This window comes from Coffea eugenioides, chromosome 9 (genome assembly GCF_003713205.1).
Source record: "Coffea eugenioides isolate CCC68of chromosome 9, Ceug_1.0, whole genome shotgun sequence".
NCBI lineage: Eukaryota > Viridiplantae > Streptophyta > Magnoliopsida > Gentianales > Rubiaceae > Coffea > Coffea eugenioides.
Window position 1 is genome coordinate 38,223,740 of NC_040043.1, and position 15,635 is coordinate 38,239,374.

General features: G+C 34.8%; 3 protein-coding genes and 3 non-coding genes across 6 annotated transcripts; 5 read left to right on the plus strand and 1 right to left on the minus strand.

Annotated features, from left to right (window-relative positions):
- The first annotated feature begins 1,674 nt into the window (after positions 1-1,674).
- On the plus strand, positions 1,675-4,132 carry LOC113783216 (60S ribosomal protein L32-1). The gene is made up of 4 exons (XM_027329290.1): positions 1,675-1,778; positions 1,899-2,023; positions 3,465-3,646; positions 3,781-4,132. Exons 2-4 carry the CDS (start codon positions 1,934-1,936, stop codon positions 3,908-3,910), a joined length of 402 nt encoding a protein of 133 aa, XP_027185091.1. The 5' UTR covers positions 1,675-1,778; positions 1,899-1,933; the 3' UTR covers positions 3,911-4,132.
- Positions 2,333-2,416, plus strand: LOC113748503. Its single transcript, XR_003464360.1, has one exon. It is a non-coding gene; the product is annotated as a small nucleolar RNA U31b (small nucleolar RNA).
- Positions 2,526-2,605, plus strand: LOC113748487. The gene has a single exon (XR_003464344.1). It is a non-coding gene; the product is annotated as a small nucleolar RNA Z195/SNORD33/SNORD32 family (small nucleolar RNA).
- On the plus strand, positions 2,813-2,897 carry LOC113748488. Its single transcript, XR_003464345.1, has one exon. It is a non-coding gene; the product is annotated as a small nucleolar RNA Z196/R39/R59 family (small nucleolar RNA).
- A 4,189-nt stretch (positions 4,133-8,321) lies between the features above and the next one.
- Positions 8,322-10,820, minus strand: LOC113783683 (pentatricopeptide repeat-containing protein At5g46460, mitochondrial). Its single transcript, XM_027329885.1, has 2 exons — positions 8,956-10,820; positions 8,322-8,869 (listed from the first exon to the last, which is right to left on the minus strand). Exons 1-2 carry the CDS (start codon positions 10,738-10,740, stop codon positions 8,852-8,854), a joined length of 1,803 nt encoding a protein of 600 aa, XP_027185686.1. The 5' UTR covers positions 10,741-10,820; the 3' UTR covers positions 8,322-8,851.
- A 1,890-nt stretch (positions 10,821-12,710) lies between these two features.
- On the plus strand, positions 12,711-13,941 carry LOC113783672 (membrane protein PM19L). Its single transcript, XM_027329877.1, has 4 exons — positions 12,711-12,969; positions 13,087-13,306; positions 13,516-13,561; positions 13,651-13,941. The coding sequence occupies exons 1-4, from the start codon at positions 12,843-12,845 to the stop codon at positions 13,741-13,743; spliced, it is 486 nt and encodes a 161-aa protein (XP_027185678.1). The 5' UTR covers positions 12,711-12,842; the 3' UTR covers positions 13,744-13,941.
- Positions 13,942-15,635: the final 1,694 nt, after the last annotated feature.

A 15,635-nucleotide genomic window follows, 5' to 3' on the forward strand; every position in this document is an offset into this window, starting at 1 on the left:
TAAATGGATAATAAAAATTCTAATTATGCTTCTTTTTCTTATTATTTTTAATTTTATTTCATTTACTCATGCTAATAATATATCATATGTTTCTTTTCTTTTCATTTGCATAGTTAGTCATAAATTTGGTATAACGTATGCATATTATTGTTTCCCACCATTAATTAAAACACTTTATATTAGCATAACATGATCATATTCTAAAAACCATCTTTGTTAAATAAGTTATAATTGGATGATAATATACCTATAACAAATAAAACATAAAGTAGTGGAAGAAAATGAGAATTCTAGTTTTATAATCTAAGTTTATTATAGTTACTATAAAAATTGGTTGCATGGCTTGTGTGCATAGGTTTCAAATTCTTGTAGTAAGCCATTATAAACTTATGAAAACTATTGAAGGTAAGCATCAATATGAAGTAGTTTTAGGAATTCTTAAGAAAGCTATTTTTTATTTTTTGTTGTCTTTCCTGCTAATTAGAAAACTAATGTTCCAATATTGTAGTTTTAAAGTATTTATTTTAATATCTATGTCTATTGATAATCATTTAGTGGTGCATATAATGTGTATGAAATGCCAACTTAATTTCAAACTCAATTGATAACATATTAAAAGGCCAAAAAAAAGATCAACTTAATTTGCAAAAAGTATGTATTCCTTATACTTTAAAGTGATATTTAATTAAGTTTTTAATTATCATTATAAATAAAAATAATAAAATTCATTATCAATTAATTATTAATAGTGAGAAATAATATATATATATATAATACTAAATTTGAGACTAACTATATAAAAGAAAAAATATGATATATTATTAACATGAATAAATGAAATAAAAATGGAAAAAAGAAGAAAAAGAGGTTTGAAAGACTAGAATTTTTATTATCCATTGAATACTATTTACATTCTAAATTGCATCTCAACACATCCTAAAACCCTTAATACCACTATTGATAAATTAGGGAAGCTTTATGATTGAAAATCAAAATATTGCGGTAATCCGTTTGGATTAACTGTTTTTTAGGGTGTTTTTGAAAAATTTTGCTGTAGCAGAGTTTTTAGATTATATTTTGGGATATTTTCAGAAAATATTTTGGGATATTTAAGAGTAGAAGAGTTTCTAGAATATATTTTGAGATATTTTTTAAAATTTTAAAAATATTTAAACTAATTTTTAGATTACCTTTTAGAGTACTTTTTAAAAAATTTTATTGTATTTGAAAAACTCAAAACTAGTTTTTGAAAAATGCTCTCATCAATCCAAACAGACATAAATTGACGATGTTGACGGTTAGTCATTATTCTATTTTTGTTATTTGTCCTAAGTTTGCCTAAAATCACAAATTTTGGGAACTAAATTTATTTTAACTGAAACATTGAGAATCAAATTTGCACAGAGACTAAACATTAGAGACTGAAACTACAAATTTTCCAATAAAAATTTGTTCCTTTCTATTTTAATACTTGTCTTGATTAACTGTACCAAAATATCGCTTTTGCAACAACTTGCTCGACTTCCGGTTACTTGGAGTTTTAAAACTTGGAAGCGTGATTTCCTCGGAAAAAAAAACTGTAGAAAATAGTGTACTAAAATCTCCGCCGCTCTTTAACTAGACCTCATTTCCTAACCGTTGATCATCCATACTAAACTTTTTTCAACTAATAATCCCCCAAAACCCTAGCTTCGACCAAGCCTATCTGGCTATTATATAAGCCTCAAACAACCCTTTCCATTCCAAACCTGGGCGGCTCCGCAGAACCCTAATCCACAGTAAGCCCTCAATCTTCGGCGGCCGCTGCCGCTTTTTTCTTATTCTTCCCCGCGCTGCGCTGTTCTTTACAGACGCTTATAGATAGATTGGTGATTGTGATTTGTGTGTGGAATGTGCAGGTTAAGGAGGGAAAAGGTAAGAAGAATCAGCAGCGATGGCGGTACCTTTGCTTTCGAAGAAGATAGTGAAGAAGAGGGTCAAGAAGTTCAAGCGACCCCAGAGCGACCGAAAAATCTCCGTCAAGGTATATCACCGTGATTCACTTGAAAAAATTGTGCTTTTTAATTTAATTTTTTTTTTACAATTTAGGAAACACACTATTTAAGGCATTTGCAGATTGATGTTTATTTTAGTGTTTTGTTTGCGAAATGGGAAAATGATTGTGGAAGCTTTAAAGAAAATGATAAGAAATGTAGAGGAACTAAGTTGGAATCTTCGATATTAGGTTCAGATTTTGTTTTGTGTTTTTAGTTTTTTTTGTTGTAATTAGTAAGAGGGTATGTTATTTTTCTGTTGTGATTGGTAGTAGTTTGAATTATTTGGAGGTATTGAGGAATATGATGATGTACATTGTCGCCCCAGTCTTACTTGCATCTTGAGATGCAAATTGGTGATTGACATATTCTATATCTGATTCCTTTTCTGTATAATTATTTACATTTTTTTTAAATTGTCAAATTTGGTCTTTGGGTTATTTTTAATAGGGTTCTCATATTGCAATGAAATTTGCTTGATGGAGATATGCAACGAGGTGTGATGATGCTTATCCACCTATTCTGCATTCTGAATGATGAATTATCATACATGCACTACCATCTGATCTCTGTTGTATATCTCATTTTGTGATGTCATTTCTAGAGTTACCTTTTTTTGGTGCGTTTTGGGGAGGTTTAGTTATTCTAATGATGACTTTTGGATGGTAACCAGCTAGCTAATGTGATATTGGCCAGCAAAAGAATTAGGGCATGTTATTTCTGTCAAAAAGTCCAAATATCCATTCTATTATCCGTATTTTTTTTATTATGTGATTCTACGCAATCTATGATGACGGTCATTAGTATTACTGATTTAACTGTGATTATCACAAACATTTTCACCATCTTTCGGCTGAGATTGCGTTTAAGGTTATTTTTTTATTTTCATTTTTTGAATTCTATGTGTACTTGTATCAACTGTTGCATTCCCAAATTGGGATGTTTGCCCGTGGTATCTAATGTCCAGACTTTTATTGGTTGCTGGATGTTTCGTTTTGAGGGCAGAAATTAATCTAGAAAACAGGTCTTGCGACACAGTTAGCTTCAAACATGATAAGCTTTCTGTTACTATATCCCTGCTTACATCTTCACATATCATGATGTGTTTTAGTGATGCTAGTTATTATATTCAAGATGTTTATTTTGTTGAATTAGTAACTGGGAGAAATTATTATGGCTTCTTTTTTAATGTGGTATGAACTTGCATATCGAAAATCCTGTTTTAACCTTTAAGTAGACGCCATTGTGTTGACTGTAACCTTTGGGATTTGGGTGGAAGGTAGAAGCAGAATTGTTGTCTCTTAAACTAATGCACGTCATCTCTTGCCCCTCAATTTCCAAAAATAAAACACATACTGCAGTTTTACATGTTTTTGCAATGTTTCACTCTAGAGCACTGCTTGCTGATCATGAACTATTGTTCTATGACAGACCAATTGGCGCAGGCCTAAGGGTATTGACTCTCGGGTCAGGAGAAAGTTCAAGGGATGCACTTTGATGCCCAATATTGGGTATGGATCTGATAAGAAGACTCGCCATTATCTTCCCAATGGTTTTAAGAAGTTTGTTGTGCACAATGTCAGTGAGCTTGAGTTATTGATGATGCACAACAGGTAATAATGCATTCAACCTAAGTCAAACTGTCTCTTATTTTTCTATACTTGGAACTTTGGACTTATATTTTTGTATGGAGTTTGGTTCATCTTGATGGTTTGTCTTCTGAACATCTATTGTTTATGTTACCCAGGACTTACTGTGCTGAGATTGCACACAACGTGTCCACAAAGAAGAGAAAAGAGATAGTGGAGCGTGCAGCTCAGCTAGATGTTGTTGTTACTAACAAGCTTGCTAGGCTGCGGAGCCAGGAGGATGAATGAGCTTTTTGGCTTTCATGCGCTGAACTTGGTTCATTTTGATTATCATGCCTTTTTGTTTACGCTATCCCTTGTTAGTAACATTGTAATTTTGACAGATGAGATGGTTTAGAGCGTTCTATAATGTCTCATGCATACAGATATACAATATGGTTAGTGCATTTATTTTTATGTAGTAAAGTGATTTTGTCTTCTTAAGTTGATATCCTTGGGATTTTTCCTGAAGTCCGTTTGGTAAGTTTAGTCGCAGGATGTGGCTGGGGCCTAGTTACTTTCAGATTTTGTTACTGGTTATATGTTGACGTTTGTGTTTCAGCAACACGAGAATGATGATGGCAAGGACTTGTTCCTACGGGCAATGGAAACCTAGCGTTGCTGGAAAAAGTGAAACAAGCAGATTTTTTTTCGATGTTTTTCTTTTTTGATGCGTCACCGGGAAATGTTTTCCAAACCATATCAACTAACTGTAACACGGAATTCGGTATTACTCGTAATACTGTGTAGGTAAGAGGAATAATTGGTAACTATTTGTAATAGATTTGTATATTACAAGGTTTGATCACTACATGTTGGCAAAATTGGCATTTTCTGCAAATATAGAAAGTATCTCATCAGGTAGGTGCATAATAACAAAGATTTATGATAACATAGTAACAGAGATTTATTTCATACGCAATATGAATAAGATGGTTTATGACTGGAATTAGTCATATGACCATTCAGAAACTAACATATGGAACATGCATGTGGATGGTTTATGACTGGAATTAGTCATATTTTTTTTTGTCAGTAACGATACATTTGTATAACTTACTCTATCCTAATCTAGGGAGGAGGCTAATCTAGGGAGGAGGGGGAGCCTAAGGAGACTGGAATTAGTCATATGACCATTCGGAAACTAACATATGGAACATGCATGTGGAGTTGCTGCAGAACCGTGTAATCATTAGAAAGCTGACATAAAACAAGCACATGAAGCGTATGAATGGTGCTGAACCATATAACCGTTTGAGAACTAGCGTACAAGCACTTGAATTTAGTGCAGAACCACAGAGTCCGAATTTAGTGCAGAGCCACGGAGTCCGTTCAGCCAGAAGGCCAGAATTACACTATTGGAGGCTATCACACACATTCTGGATTGAGCTAAATGTGCAAAGTGAACAAGCACCTTAAATTAGCTTTGCAGGTAGTCCGACTGGTTCAGTTACCAGCAGTGGATTCCCGTGTGCTATTTCGTTGTGTATCCTTGGAGCAAAGTTCTACAAAGTCTTACCATGTGTATCTTTAGAGCAAGACTTTACAAAACTTTAGGGGATTAGTCTAGTCAAAAGGATATTCCCAAATGAAAAAAAAAGCACCTTAAATTAGTGCAGAACCATAGAATCTGCAAAGCTCAATCAGAAACACACTCCACGGAGACTATCACGCAACACTGATGATTGAACTAAATGTGCAAGTTGTAAAGGGATTGAACCCCGTTAGGACTGCACCTTATGTGTTGCTGGGTAGCTAATAAGACGAGTTGGTTTCTTTAAGAACATGTTTCGATCGACTTGAGTGCTGGTATAGTTGTATTGTGTGCGATGTGATCTAGTTATTATGCATCTTTAAATTTTTGATGTACAATCATATTACAATGTTGTACTAGATGTATCTGAACTACTTAGATTTGGATTACACGATTGTGATGCAAGAGAGTTTCTGAGCTGAACTAAATTTAGTGAAATTTTCGCTTCTATTCTGCTGATTTTATGCAGCTTGTGCTGATTCTTATCAAAATTCTTAACCTTTCATTTTTGATGGTTCTTATTTCTGTTTTTGCCTTTATGCTGCTGATTTTAACCGGATAGGGGGAAAGACACTAAGAATCATCTCCTGATTACTGGGCTGACCTCAGGATTGGTGTTTCTACATTTACACTATTTTTTGGTTTATAGATTTTCATGTGATTTTAGTCTTCTTTACTATTTTTGCTTTGTTTTTGTGTACATTTTTTTAATTACAAGTTAGTAATAATTGCAAAAAAGGGATTGTTTTCCAATGAGAATGGTTGAGAAAATTCATAAGAAACACATAAATTCTTTTCTCTGCAGTGTATTGTTTTCCTTTTTTTATTTTCCAATTTAGGGCTATCTACGCTTGTAATTCACAGTAAACCTAAAGAATCGTATGAAATCCCAATCAAACTTCAAATAATCCCTCAATGAACCATTCAAAATCTGACTTAACTGACTGCTGCTCAGACCTACTTAAGACGTATGTTGTCCACGCACAAGAAACCATTTTTGTCTGAGTGCAAAATTTTCTTTCAACCAATATTCTTTTCAAGCCCCAGTGTCATCCTTGTAAATTAAGTTGTTAACATCACCTGAAAATTAGTCATCAGTTTATATAAGGATGATGAAGATGTTTTCTTCTTGGCATTTTTTTACCAAGTGTCAAACGCACAAATGATCATATGACTCAACCTTTACCAACTGAACAACAATGATTATTCCATTATCTTCATCTAAAATGAACGTCTTAAGCTTCTCACATATCGCTGCGGAAAATGTCTAAAAAACCCATGCAAAGAAATTAGCACCCTCACAAAAATACATCACTACCCTATAATTGTTCATGCCAAGGAATAATGCCAGTAATCTCAAGGCTTTCTTCAATCCATAGTTCTGTCAAAAGGGTCAAGGGATATGACTAATATGATCAAGGATCTTTTAGTCGACGAGTTTGAAAAATACACTGACAAGCTACAAGACTTCCCATGTTTCAAGTCATTTTTGTGACTGTTACTGAATATACATTAATGTTTCTTCTAGTAAATCCCACAAATTCTCACCCCAAGCTTGTGTAGAGAGATGAGCTTCTTTGGGTTGTACTCTTGCATCATTAATTGGCTAAGTCCAGTTCAACAGATCGAGCACGTTGTTTAGGTTTGATGGCAATAAGCAAGACATTTATGATGAAACAAGATGGTGGTTATGCTTAGCTTCGAAAGAAGTAACCTGATCTCTGCCATGCTGGAACAGCTGGATGATTATATGACTGGAGATCCGTTCAAGTTTCCTTGCTTGGTTTCTTCACCAGAAAATCCCTCAATCTTTACTTGTAGCCTTCTTTCCAACAACGCATTTACATTTGTTTGGATTGTGATTTTTCACAGAAAAATTTTTACGTTTTCCATTAACACATTTTCTAATTACCTTTTTATTTCACATACATCAAATCGCTACAGTACTTTTTTTCTGCAAAAACTCCTGAAAATAGCAATCCGGACTATCATGTATTTTCTTGCTTCGTATTATTTTTGAATACTAAAATTAACAGCTGCAGCATAGCTTCATAGCAAGTATGTGCATCTTTGAATCGAGTCAAAGTCCACTCCCAGATTTCAGTTGGAAAAGATGAGCTAGCCTGTCAGATGGCAATGTAATTGTTCCCCATTTCCTTTGGGGAACTTTCCATAAACCTAAAGAAATTAATAGTTACAAGATATACAAGTAAATAGAAGAGCACTATAGGTATTCTGACAATTCTTCTGGTCTCTTATACCTTATGCTTCTTCTCTAAATTCTTCTAGTCTATTTCTCTTGATATCCAAGCTTAATTTAATACGATTGCATATAATATCATCATCGAGGCCATAATGTTGTTCTTTTCATTTGAAAATGCATCAAAAGTACAGATGATCAAGCCAAGAGAAGAAGGCAAGAAAATGGAAATCTACGTATCAGATCCTTTAAAGCTATGTTACTCTTTCTAATCTCTTTAAACTATCTCCTTGAGTGTCTTCCAATCATCAGTCAACTAACCATATAGTGAAAATTTTTTGCCAGAGAAGATATTCCCTTTGTAGATGTCAAACCAAAATAAATTACGCAAAAAGCTCACTATCCAAGAAATATTGACCAAGATTAGTGATCAATTTAAGAAGGAAATTCCATCTTGGAAGTTCAGTAACAGTAACAAGTCAAAAGCTATTTGAGAGGCAATATAAAGAAGGGAAACGTAATGAATCAGTGGTAATCATACTATGATTCTCCAACAGTTATAGAAGAAAATTGTAACAACTCAAATCTCCAAATGCAATGCCTTATCAAAATAAAGAGACCATCAATCTATGGTAGTCTACTTTCCAGGGGAAAAACAGCTATCAATTTCAGAAAGAGAACTCCTGACAATGGCAGTATATACAGTAAATCGAAGAAGATGACCTATCTCTCTATCTTCTTTATGGTTTCCCTCCGCTTTGCTTTACACACACACTAGATTAAAACTAAATAATGGATCAATCATTTGATTAACATCTTATACCAACAATGAAATTTAATGCAATTACTAGCTATCAAGTTCGAACATGAGCTCTATGATGCTTTTTTTTTTCATTCAAACAAATAATCAATGACTTCTTGGCAAACTAAAACATTGTGGCAGAATTGCTATCCTCAAATTCTTCTATCTTATTTTCTTCTTCATTTGAATTACAAGCCCACAACAAATAAACTTTCTACAAATAAGAGATATACCTGTTATATTGGTGAAATCAATTGAGACATATTTTTCTCCTTCTTTGTCTTCTTCTTCTTATCCTGTGTGACCTTGGCTTTTTAGTCAGACGTGAAAGTTTAGGGCCAAAAGCCAATCTGTCTTCCTACACATTTTCCAATCAATTATGTATTAAAATAGGATGGAAATGTCAAAGGATGCTATTGATCTTCAGCTAATTGGAATTTGATATGCTTTTCAGTGATATGATAATCGTGGAGAGAAGGAGACTTTACTAAGCAACCTTAACCACAGCTACCCAACCAAAGTTAACTATCAGGGCCAACCAAAAATCACATAAGCTATTGATATTGGCAAAGTACACATGTCAACAACAATGAAAGCCTATACTTAGGAGAACTGGAGGTAATTTGTATGGAGAGGAGCTTAATCTTGTCTTGATCATACTACCAGTAGTCCCTGCAGGAACATAACCCATCCCTGAAATGATGAAAGCGAGTAGAATCTCGAAGAATGATTTCACGATTAGCAATTATTGCTATTACCTTGATGGCAGAGTGGCAATCCTCACACACACGTAGATTCTTCATTACTGTTATAGCACTTCTCTCCTCACCGTCAATGAGTGCAAAGCAAATAGCAAGCCTCTCACTATGATATGACAAGATTGATTCTTTTTGTTCATCCTCCACATCATGTAAAGCCAACCTTCGATCAGGGACATACCCATACTCCTTCAACTTTTCCCCTAACCACTCTAACTTTTGATATATTTTGCTGCTCAGAGGATGTGACTTATCACCAGACACAAATATGTGTCGCACACCTTTTTGAGTCACCCAACTGCATCCAGGCTGTTTAATCGTTCTCCTTTTTTTCATTTGCACCCTAGTTCTTGCAACATCCTCCCATCTACCAGCATAAGCATACATGTTGGACAATAATACATAAGCAGAGCTACAATCTGGATCTAAAGAGAAAACATCTTTTGCGACTCTTTCAGCTAAATCTAAATTACAATCTTTCCTGCAACCATTTAGGAGAGAAAGCCACATTGACAAATTTGGTCTCATGGGCATGTTTCTTATCAAATTCTCTGCTTCTTCCAATTCTCCACACCGGCAGAGTACATCCAACATACAAGCATAGTGCTCAAGCTTCACCTCCATGGTTTTGTGTTGCCGTAGATAATAAAAGAAATATCTTCCTTTCTGAAGCATACCACTATGGCTACAAGCTGAGAGCAAACCTGTGAATGTAATATCATCAGGGCACACTCGTGCACGTACCATTTGGGCAAAAAAGGTGAGTGCCCACTTACCACATCCGTGTTGTGCGCATCCAACAATAATGGTATTCCATGATACTATGTTTTTGTCTGAAATCTCCTTGAATATGACTATCCCGTCCTTTAAATTTCCACATTTAGAATACAATACAGCTAGAGAATTACCCACAAAAGCATCAGTGTTCAATCCAAGCTTGACTGCTGCACCATGCATTTCTTTACCCTGATCAACATCTTCCATTTCAGAACAACAATTTAAAGCACTTGTAAAAGAAGATTGATTTGGAAGAACCCCATTTCTGTACATGGACACCACAACATTCAATGCCTCTTCATACATGCTGTTCATACCATATCCCGTCAAAAGGGATGTCCATACAGCTACATTCATGTGCAGCTTCTCATTAAATACTTTAAGAGAATCATCCATTTTCTCGCAATTAGCATAAAAAGTGACAAGAGAAGCACTGACATATGCATCAAAAAGGCATCCCAACTTCAATATGTACCCATGCACTTGAACACCTAGATATAAGTCTAACATATTTGCACAAGCTGTAATTACGCTGGAAAAAGTACTGGAAGAGGGCACAATCCCAAACCCCACCATCTTTGCAAACATCAACAGAGCCTCATCAGTCCTCCCATGCTGATCAAGCCCACTAATCATCGAGGTCCATGATATGACATTCCTAGAAGGCATCATATTGAATAACTTCATCGCATCGTCCACTCTTCCATTTGCAAAATACCCATAGATCATTGCATTCCATGCTGCTACATCCCTCACAGGCATCCCCAAAAACAACCTCTCAGCCTCTTCAACTAGTCCAACTTTTAACAATCCGCTCATCGAAGTAGTCCAGGAAATCACATTCCTCTCAGGCATTGCATCAAACAGTGTCAAACCCATCTCAACTTCCCCACAATCGAAACACCCCTTCATCATTAAATTCCATGTTACTATGTCTTTCACAGGGATTTCATCAAACAGTTCCAATGCTTCATCGAATCTACGATTTTCCAAATACCCAGATAACATCCTAGTGCATAAGTACACATCTGGTGTTATAATTTTATCAAAAATTGCTCTTGCTTCATCGAGTTTTCCGTTTTTTATGCGATAATGCAGGACTGAATTACAACTGGGAGCACTTAATGTAGAGTATTTTGCAAAGCGCAACAAAGATTTGAAGGGCTTTATGAGAAGAATTGGGACAAAATTTCTTTGGATGGTTGATGATCTTGACATATAGTTTAACTTTTGAAATAAGGCGCGAAGAAACAGCATATCGATTCATTGGCTTAGCCGTTAGATAGTTAACATTAGATTATGGTGAAAAACAGCAACTAGGCCCGCTATGACTTGTGTCTTCGGGGGACTACAAATTGCATTTTACATATTTAATCCTTTAATTTTTCCTATGCTTCTTTTTTCCCCTGCCTATTTTACATTATTGAATTTCTTGATTTTCACCTCGAGGAAGAAGAGGATTGCAAGATAATCCTAGAGAGAGAAAGGGAAACAATAAAGTGCATCTTCTTTTAATTTTTTTTTCAACTTAACCTACATATATTTTCACTATTATCAATTAGTCTCTCAACCTCTTAACTTATTTTGATGGCAAAAACTTAGGTAGATCTGGTCTTGTAGATCATGTAACCCAAATTTTATCGTACCATCAATTCTTGAGTTGGCGAGATAATATGGCAAAATTTAGATTACAAAATCTATATAGATCGGGTCTACCCAAAAGTTTGCCTATTTTGATAGAACCAACCCCAAATTTCAAAATTTCACAAATTTAATTGCTAAAGAATGGGTCAGTGGGATGTAGGTACTACAATGCACATCAAGAATAATGTTCGAAAGAGATGCCTCTAAACTTTGGGGTAATAAATAACTAAAAAACCTTTTAGCACCAAACTTTGGGGTAATAATACTTTTTCCCCTGAACCAAAATAAAATGTATACTTTCCCTCTTGAATTTCAAGGTTTTTTGGGTTTTCTTTTAAACCGTGTTTAAAACTGTGTATAATAAAATGCAAATTTTGGTCCTTATATTCAAGGACACATCATCCCCAAACTTTAGGGGCAGTAATAGTTTATTCCCCAAAATCAAATTGATATTATACACTTCGACCACAAATGTCAGTAACTTAGAATTTTCTTATTCTTAATTCATGCATGACTTAACATACCACAACGTGTAATTTGGTTAATATGATTCATGACCATATAACTTAATTTATAATTTGTTTTTGTCAATTGCAAAGAGATGCTTAACACCTATTTCTTTCACAACTATGTAATCCCCAAAATCATTAGACTCTGACTCAAGAATTATGAGATTTGTCCTTAGATTTACATTCCATTGCATTCCATTCGACGGGGTATCATTTTTTCTCTTCAATCTGAATATTGTCAGGCATACAAGTTATATATATATATATATATATATACACATATACATATACATATAGGCACACACACTCAATGATTGCTCATTAAATCTGTTCTTTAAGTGCTTGAGTTCTTGCTTTTGACAGTTTGAAGACACATGGAAAGTATCAATTATCCAATTTCAAAGGTTAAGCACTAGGAATATTCTTTGCTTACTAGCATTTCTTCACTCCTTTTGGGGAATACAAAATATACCGAATCCCTGGTGTTAATAATTTTCAATCCTGACAAACTTAAACTTTTGCATTTTAAAATTTTTGAGCCACCTAATGTATTCATTAAAGATTGCAAAAGGGGATGGAGAGAATAAAGTTTTCCTCACAGATAGAATTAATAAGACCAAACTAAAAGTGCCTGATCAAACAAGGGATCGGAACTTAGGTTCCTTTCCTTGAGCATGAAGCATTTCCTTTACAACCCCACGAAAGCCCTTTTTTGCAATTCAGCCTTAGAAGAAAGGAACCAAGTTCTTCTAAGACATTAACCACTTATAAGACCCCAAGAACTTGCAAGAAACACATGTAGGTGTAAAGAACTTTGTAGAAAAATACAATTTTCTGCCCCCAGCACCAGACTAGCTCAGATAGCCAATTTTCCAAAAACCCTCTCATATACATATACATATATACATATATACATATATACATATATATATATATATTAACCTTCACTAACAAAAAATGGCTGTTGCGGCAATGAGACCTGTCGCCGGACTCCTACTAGCTCTTAATTTCTGCATGTACGTCATAATTTTGGGCATTGGTGGCTGGTCTTTGAATAGAGCCATTGATCATGGTTTCGTCATTGGTTAGTATACATCCAAATTTACCTTAATTATAGTAGTGATACTAAAAACAAAAATTTATGGAATTTTTTTTTTTTGGGATATATGGTAATGAATTCTATGGAGGATTATTTTTGCAGGTGCCGGATTTGACTTACCAGCACACTTTTCACCTATATACTTCCCCATGGGAAATGCAGCCACTGGATTTCTTGTGCTGTTTTCCTTGATTGCTGGTGTTGTAGGAGTAGCATCTATCATAACTGGAGTAAACCATCTTCGTTTCTGGGACATTGATAGCTTGCCCGCTGCTGCTTCTGCTGCCACAATTGCCTGGAGTCTAACGCTTCTGGCCATGGGGTAATTTCTTTAACCACAATTGTACATTTCACTGCTAGGGGGTGATCAAATTTGAAATATTCATTTCTTTCAATTTTCTTTTTTTTTTTTTAATAAATAAAAGCATATCTTCATTAGGATATATAGTTGATTGAAAAATAGAAATATCATAGAATTCCACGTTTTTGGACCGTTCACTGACATGAAAATAAATGCATCGATTTTTCCAGCGTTGCTTGTAAAGAGATTGAACTACGCATCAGGAATGCCCGTCTGGTTAGTATTCCACATGCATTATATTTCTTTTGGTAAAATTTGGAAATGGAACGAAATTCATGTCGAAAATAAATTTCTTTCTTTCTCAGAGAACTATGGAAGCATTCTTGATCATTCTCTCAGCCACTCAACTCTTGTACATTGCTGCCATTCATGCTGCGTCAACAAGAAGACGAGTCTAATCAAAACCCCTGTTCCAGTGTGTGATCTGCGTGTTTTGGTGTTTGAATTTTTTTTTTTTTTGAAAATTTTTTAATCAATTTGTTTGTACAAATTTAGCCTCAAGACTGGCAGTTTCTTTCATAAGCCCTGCGGATTTGATTCAATTTGTTTGATACATTTATTGTGGATGTAAAAAAGTATGATTGCTTAATACTAAATTAGCTTCACTGTCTTATAAGCATCTGAGAAGTTAATTTTTTTTAAAAAAAAAAAAAAGCAAGAGAACATCACTAAAAATCTGCAGTAACAAATTTTATAGGCCAATATATGAAAAATCTATGCCGTATATATACATTATTCAAGGGAAAAAATTTGCCTTGCCATATTCAAGATCAAAAACCACCTCAATGAATTAAGTAGTATGATAAGCCATCATGACATTTAAACCATGTTGTGAACAGATCAAAGTTAAAATTAAATAGTTCTTGATTTGGATTTTTCTTCATTTACTCGTCTATTTGTCTACATCCAAACAACTAAACGTTAAACAAGATTATCCAATGAATGAAAATATAAACTATAATTTACGATTGTAAGGTTTGTTTGGATTGTAAGTTATTTGAGATATTTTTACTGTAGTACTTTTTGTGATGTGATGTATGTGAGATAAAAAGGTAATTAGGAAGATAAAAAGGTGTATTGGAAATTGTAATGATGATTTAAGCAAATATATTTGGGAAAATAATCAGCTGTCGGTGTATTATCTAAGTCATTTTAATTGGATTAGAGTAATTTGCCAGGTTTTGCATAGGCAAAATTTGGATGGCCTAGATGAAGTGAAAACTCGGAAAATTTCGGAATTGCTTTGATCGAATTGTGAAACATTATCCACAGGACTAAGCCACTGGCCATTTGGTCCAGTGGTCATCCCCTTCTTTGGGGATACTGGAGGTCAGGGGTTCAACCCTTGCCTCCCACAACTTGCCACTCTACGTGGCTGGTCTTTGCCCCCGCGGGGTAGCTCGAGCGGTCCACTCCCCCTCCTTAGGGTATGGCAACCTTCCTGGCTTGTCCAGGGTTCGAGTCCCGCTGTTAACGTGTTCGGTGTGGAGTGGGGCCTCCTCTCCCGGGCCGCAGGAGATTAGTCGGATCTCGTAAGGATTGACCCGGACACCCCTGTGTCGACAAAAAAAAAAAAAAATCCACTGGACTAAAATTGCAAGTCGCCTACCACTTGAGGAGTACCTAAGATTTGGAAAACGCGTCATGATTCTAATCAGAATAAAGAATCTTACATTTATTTCTGCCGAAATTAATGTTAAAAGAGGGTAAAATTATTCACAGTCATGATCAGATGATTAGCATGTTTGAATAAGTATGGGAATAAAACCAACATGTATATCTATTGGATTAATTAGTTGTGGTTAAGTTTACATGGAAAAATTATAATTATGAATTTCCTTTAGATTATCAAGCTCTAACACCTTTAGAAAGCGTATTAGTGTCTCAAAGATCTACTTCAACTGGGTAAAAACATTAACTAGATGAGTCTGGGATTGGAAGCTCAAGGCCACCCTACTCCTCTCCCCTTAGTTGTGATTAAGTTTATGTACAAAATTACAATGACTATCTGGCCAATAATAATGATTTTACTTGAGACTTGTCTAACCATAACACCTTTAGAAGGCATATTGTTGTCCAGAAAACCAAAAATAGAAGAGGAATCTAACAAGATCAAAATGTAACATCTATTTGTGGCCTTGAGGTTCAACTCTCAAGCCCACCTCTTTCTTTCCCTCCACTATAGTTTGGAGTCTTAATTTTTTCTTTTTTTTTTTTTGGTGTAGAAGGGGAATGATTGAATTTAAGAAGCGCAGAAGGGAAAGAGGGGATTTGAATAAAGTATTATTCT

Bases quoted from the DNA above. Each gene is read 5' to 3' on its own strand.
- LOC113783216 (XM_027329290.1), top strand. From the start codon at position 1,934: ATGGCGGTACCTTTGCTTTCGAAGAAGATAGTGAAGAAGAGGGTCAAG. The intron at 2,024-3,464 runs GTATATCACCGT...GTTCTATGACAG, and splicing joins ACCGAAAAATCTCCGTCAAG to ACCAATTGGCGCAGGCCTAA. The intron at 3,647-3,780 runs GTAATAATGCAT...TATGTTACCCAG, and splicing joins TTATTGATGATGCACAACAG to GACTTACTGTGCTGAGATTG.
- LOC113783683 (XM_027329885.1), bottom strand. From the start codon at position 10,740: ATGTTATCTGGGTATTTGGAAAATCGTAGATTCGATGAAGCATTGGAA.
- LOC113783672 (XM_027329877.1), top strand. From the start codon at position 12,843: ATGGCTGTTGCGGCAATGAGACCTGTCGCCGGACTCCTACTAGCTCTT. The intron at 13,307-13,515 runs GTAATTTCTTTA...CGATTTTTCCAG, and splicing joins CTAACGCTTCTGGCCATGGG to CGTTGCTTGTAAAGAGATTG. The intron at 13,562-13,650 runs GTTAGTATTCCA...TTTCTTTCTCAG, and splicing joins GCATCAGGAATGCCCGTCTG to AGAACTATGGAAGCATTCTT.